Below are 6,000 nucleotides of genomic sequence, written 5' to 3'. Positions count from 1 at the left end.
TTAGATATCTAGCTGGCAGTAACACAGATGCGTGATCAAAAGGCTACCTCAGCCACGCTGTTTGCTCTTTAGGAATTCTAGGATATTACTCAACCCTGTCCCCTAGTTTCCCCTACCCCCTGTAATCAATAAAGTTCTCCTTTTTGACTGGTGTGGGAGACTTATTGAGGGGTGGGTCTAAATTATGCCTAAGAGACCCCTTAGGTCTGTGGACTGTACTTTTTGCCCCCGGACTTGGGGAAGTGCCCCAAGTGCCTGTACTGGGTCGAGTACCCGTCGGATTATTAGGCCTGTGTTTCCACGAGGACACAGGGCCGAGACAGTCCCTTCTCGGGGTGGTGGCGGCACGTTACCCCCAGGCTAGCGAGTGTGCTCCGGGAGAGGGGTCGGCCGAGCACAAGGCGCCCCAGGGAGGTGCTCGGAGCCTGGCAGGTGGTCGGGCGCAGGGAGGTGGGCGGCTCAACGCAGGAGCGCCCCCTACTGGCCCGCCACAGGGCCCACTAGCGCTGAGGCAGCGGTGTGCTCAGGCTGCAAATGCACTCAGCGCCGCGGAGCTGCAGGTAGGATCTGTGAGTGAGGGGACAACCTGCATGAGAATAAGGTGACCTTCCTCATCAAGGGCCAGAGCAGGCAGGAGCTCTGTGTGTGTTAAATGCAAAACAAACAAACAAAAAGGTTTCTTTATGTCAGTAGTTTAAAAATGCTTTGTGCCATTGCTAAATATCATTTATTGGATTGACATCGGCTGATATGGTTGGCTATCGGTGTCAGCCAAGACGATCTTTATTGGTGTACCTCTAATACAAGCAGCTTATTTTTATGTGTTCTCATGTTTATAGATTGTATAGAATTTCAGATTAAAGTCTCTTGGATTTTATTTAGTATGCATGCAAGTGATCTGATGCAGTGATGCAATAATTTAGAAATAACCTGAACTGAGCTCTAAAGCAAATTAACAGACCTTAGCTTTTGCAGCTGCTTGTATGTGTGTTTCACAGAGGAGAATGTTTTTGCATAGTTACAGTTAGTATTTCCCGGCAGAGCATTACAATACTTCTGAATTCAGTTTTGCATTCGCGTACCAAGAGGTCTTGTGTCATGTAAATTGTTATGATGTTGACCTCTGAAAAATTAAATGATGAGAAGTTTGAGATTAACCGGCAATCAGGCCTGTAGTTTGTTCCCCCTGAACATATGGGTGTTTTGGCTTGAGCCAAGTGATTTAGTTTCTGAGTAAAGTTGGGAACCCTCTTATAATAATCACTGTCACTACTGGGGTGCCTTTTGAAATGTGCCATCTGATCTCTTCTGTTTCAGGGGATGTATATGTACATGCTGATCTTCACGGTGCAACAAGTTGTGTCATCAAGAATCCCACAGGTGATTGAGAGCTGAATCAGTGATTTATAGCCAATTGCAAAAACAAAAAACAAACTAACCGAAAACAGCATTTAAAAGGTTGTATTTATAATATAATGTAGACTCTACCTTTGTCCACACTTCGCTTTATAATCTGGGTTTGAGTTTTCTAGTCCAAATTCTATCACTACTAATAGCCCAGTTAGGAAGTTGTCCTCTGACATTATGCATAAGGGAGTTGCTTTCAGAACTGGTTTTCCAAGACTCCACTTCGAGACCCTTTCTGTAATACCTAGTTTTGTAATTAGTAGGGTCGGAAAGGACCTGAGCAGATCATCAGGTCTGACCCCCTGCCATGGCAGGAAAGAGTACTGGGGTCAAACGACCCCAGCAAGGTGATTGTCAAGCCTTGTCTTAAAGACCCCCAGGGTAGGAGCCAGCACCACTTCGCTTGGAAGTTGGTTCCAGATCCTAGCCGTCCTGATCGTGAAGTAGCACCTCCTGATGTCTAGTCTGAATTTACCCTCTGCCAGCTTGTGACCGTTATTCCTGGTCACTCCTGGTAGTGCTTGGGGAAACAGGGACTCCCCCAGTGCCTGCTGGTCCCCTCTGACTACTTTATAATAGGCCACTAGATCCCCCTCAGCCTTCTCTTGTGGAGGCTGAACAGGTTCAGGTCCCATCACCTCTCCTCGTAGGGTCTGCCCTGCTGCCCCCTGACCATGCAAGTGGCTCTCCTCTGGACCCTCTCCATGTTGTCCACATCCCTCCTGAAGTGCAGTGCCTTTTATTTTCTGAAACATAAAATTATGTATGCATAAAATGTTCATTATTTCTCTTCAGACAAAGATTATATTGAATTTTGGGCATAGGACTTAATTAATGTGATTTATATCCTAAAACACATGTCCAGTAACCCTCATATTTAAATGTTCTCGTTAAAGGTGATCCAGTCCCTCCACGTACCCTGACTGAGGCAGGCACAATGGCATTATGTTACAGTGCTGCCTGGGATGCCCGTATCATTACTAGTGCGTGGTGGGTTTATCATCATCAGGTAAGAAAATCTTGGGCATTAGTTTTGAGAAGTTAGCCTGAAAGAATCAATGTGGAACTGTACATGTGGAATGAGACACCAAGGAAGCAGAGTTGTGTTTCAGTTGGTTATTGCTCTTACAAGTTCTCCCTGAGTGTCCCAAATTGGTTGGGGTGTGAATCTACAGAATAGGGTCTGTGTGAGGGAAGAAAGGTAGCTAATTCAGCCTCTTAAAAGAGGGTATCATCTTGAGGAAATGAATTTATAAACATTATTGACTTTATTTATTTTTTTAAATTTCCAAGTAGAATTTTAATTTGTGCATTAAATTACAGGTAATGTGCTTTGGTGGAAAGCACCTAGAGTAGTAAAATGAGCAGGCAACATTAAATAAGATGGTAGTAATCTTTAGTTGAGATTCAGTCACTTTTTTCATAAGGCCAAGTGTGATTTGTCTCTTTTAAATATATTTTTTATGGCCTCATATTGAAACAAGGTTGATTTTGTATACGTTTGTGGTTTCCCTACTCACACATCTGTGTGTGGCATTGAATGGTGTCTCAGGTACAGACAGTGAAAGGCTGGTCTCAAGAAAGTTCTGCTGTTTCACAATCAGATTACCAGTCTTTCCTGCTGTGATTTGAACCCTTTCATCTCAAGGCTTAAGGCCGTTTCCCCCTAACTAAGAAGGGGACCTCCTGTGAGCACAGCACTGGCATTGCCCTATACCAGAGGAATGGAGAGGTTTACTTTGCAGTGCCCAGTTAAGTCAGCTTTTCAAAACACTGAAAATAAACTGAACTGGCCCATTTTAAGGCTAGAAGGAACTATTTCATCATCTAGTCTGAGCTGTTGGATGACACAGACCAGAGATTTGTAGACCATGACCAATAACTTGTTACTGAGCTAGCACATCTATCCTAGTCAGACAGTGAATTGTTATTTAAAGTCTTGGAGTCACATGAGGTTGTTCCTCTGCAAATCCTCCCTGTAGCACTCAGCACTACTGCAGAGTCACAAAATTAGTCCCTAGAAACCAAAAATGTAGCTGGCCTAAGTGTCAGGTTTTGTTACTGTTGATACTTGGTGATGCATAGTTTTTCTCGGTATTATTTGAAAGATAAGAGTTACCAACCTGTGCTGCATGGTACTTTGTTTAGGTGTCTAAGACAGCACCAACCGGAGAATACCTGACTACCGGAAGCTTCATGATCAGAGGTGAGAATTAAAAGGTTACTGTCCCCCTGAAAATACAGCTCTGTCTGACAACTCTCTACCTTCAAGTACCACTGAAAAGTTGTTTACGTTGGATAATGTTTTGAACTAAATACAAAATTGTGGGGAGGGGGAGGCTTGGCTTATGTGCGGAAAGGCAACTTAAATTGCTTTCCCATTCCTCTAATCCCAGTGTCGCTTTGGAGCCAAAATAGGCCCCAGCTTAAGTTTATTGAAACCTAAAGCAGTTGCAGAAGAGCTCTGATCTCATGTGGCTGTTAGTTCCTGTACCTGGAGCGTGGGTTGGGATAATCGTTGCAGTTCGTGTACTGAAACTGTTTTGTACATTTCTTTTCCAGGGAAAAAAAATTTCCTTCCGCCTTCATATCTTATGATGGGCTTTAGCTTCTTGTTTAAGGTATTGTCTTATTCACTAATAGTATGCATCTCCTTGTCTCTCTGATAGGTTATAATTTTGTGTTTTTATCACAACAATGCTGTGTTGCCTAAGCACATTCCCCTGTCAAGAATTCTGTCAGCATGCTCTCCATGGAAGAGGACTCTCTTAATGCAGTGCACAGGCATGGGACATGCAGCTTAGAAATACCAGGCAGAGAATACAGACTGTGGGCAATGGTTAGTGATTCTAAAAGGAAGCAGAGATTCTGGTTGCCAGCTTGAAGTCTGACATTTTTTAGTTCTTCACTTTCAGGTCCCTTGAAAGTGCTACTGGCTTTTTATTCAGCTTTCCATGTGCTTCGCTTAGACCAACGCTTCCCATCATAATTTAGCATATGCATTATACTGCACCTGGGTATTTCATTTGGAACAAAAGATTTATCATAGAATCATAGAAGTAGGGTCGGAAGGTACCTTATAAATCTTCAAGTCCGACCCCCTGCCAGGCCAGGAGAAAAAAAAAAACTGGGCTCAAATGATCCCAGCTAGGTAGGCATCAAGCCTCCTCTTAAAGACCCCCAGGGTAGGAACCAGCACCACTTCCCTTGGAAGTTGGTTCCAGATCCTAGCAACCCTGACTCTGAAGTAGTTCTTAGGGATGTCTAATCTAAACCTACTCTCCAACAACTTGTGGCCATTATTCCTTGTTATGCTGGGCGGGGGGCACTAGGAGCCAAACAAGGTCTCTCCCAAACCCTTCTGGTCCCCCCTAGTGAGTTTATAGACTGTCACCAGGTTACGCCTCAGCCTTCTCTTGTGAAGGCTGAACAGGTTCACGTCCCTCAGTCTCTCATTGTAGGGTCTGCCCTGTAGTCCCCAGATCATTCAGGTGGCCCTCCTCTGGACCCTCTCAATGTTGTCCACATCCCTCCTGAAGTGGGGCACACAGAACTGGACATAGCACTCCAGCTGTGGCCCGACCAGGGTCGCATAGAGGGGGAGGATCACCTCCTTGGCCCTGCTCGAGATGCACCTGTGGATGCACGACAAGGTGTGGTTAGCCCTGCCAACCGTGACCTCACATTGTCAGCTCATGTTCATCTTGGAGTCAGTAATGACTCCAAGATTCCTTTCTGCCTCCGTGCTCTCAAGAAGGGAGTTTCCCGTCTTATAAGTGTGCTGCTGGTTACTACTGCCCACATGCAGCACCTTGCACTTGTCAGTGTTGAAGTGCATGCTGTTTTTGCTAGCCCACCCCTGTAAACTATCCAAGTCTCGCTGCAGTCTTTCCCTCCCTGCTAGTGTGCCCACCTCACCCCAAATTTTGGTATCATCAGTGAATTTAAACAGGGTGCTTTTCACCCCATCGTCCAAATCGCTGATAAAGAGATTGAAGAGCGCGGGCCCAAGGACCGAGCCCTGGGGGGACTCCACTACCCACTTCACCCCAGGTTGAATATGATCCGTCCACCACCACCCTCTGAGTGCGACCCTTGAGCCAATCTGCAATCCATCTGACTGTGTAGGCATCAATGCCACAGTCACCCGGTTTCTTAATGAGGATGGGGTGGGAGACGGTGTCAAAGGCCTTGCTGAAGTCCAGAAAGACTACATCCACGGCAACACCTGCAACCAAGGCTTTTGTGACCTGATCATAAATGGCAATCAGGTTGGTCTGACATGCCCTGCCCCTAATGAAACCGAGCTGGTTGCCCTTGAGCATCATCTCTGAGGCCGGCCCATCACAGATGTACTCCATGTAGGTCCCCCTACATGGAGTGACTTTATGAAGTGACTTTAACAGTTGAATCCATGAATTCCAGGAAATCCAGAGTCATGATTTAAGCTGCTGGATTATTGAGGTGAGGTGTAAGGGTTTGAAGGAGAGGTGTACCCACGTAGATTATATGTAGTGTGACACATGGAAAAATATGGAATGGGTCACTTCATTAATGCAGGTGGCCTCTCCCTCCCCACTCCTTTCCCCCTGG

The 6,000-nt window shown here is 45.6% G+C and overlaps 1 protein-coding gene across 2 annotated transcripts in view; it reads left to right on the top strand.

Moving 5' to 3' along the window:
* The window catches only part of NEMF (nuclear export mediator factor), a 29,536-nt gene that overhangs the window by 13,861 nt on the left and 9,675 nt on the right, over window positions 1–6,000 (top strand). For both annotated transcript variants that reach the window (XM_019550992.1, XM_019550993.1), the window contains 4 exons: window positions 1,318–1,380; window positions 2,304–2,416; window positions 3,556–3,613; window positions 3,970–4,028. In XM_019550992.1, the coding sequence (XP_019406537.1) occupies window positions 1,318–1,380; window positions 2,304–2,416; window positions 3,556–3,613; window positions 3,970–4,028 (293 nt within the window). The remainder of the gene's footprint in view (window positions 1–1,317; window positions 1,381–2,303; window positions 2,417–3,555; window positions 3,614–3,969; window positions 4,029–6,000) is intronic.

Source organism: Crocodylus porosus, unplaced genomic scaffold, assembly GCF_001723895.1.
Source record: "Crocodylus porosus isolate Cpor-Errol unplaced genomic scaffold, CroPor_comp1, whole genome shotgun sequence".
In the NCBI taxonomy this organism is placed as follows: domain Eukaryota; kingdom Metazoa; phylum Chordata; order Crocodylia; family Crocodylidae; genus Crocodylus; species Crocodylus porosus.
This window is presented reverse-complemented; position numbering and strand designations above follow the sequence as displayed.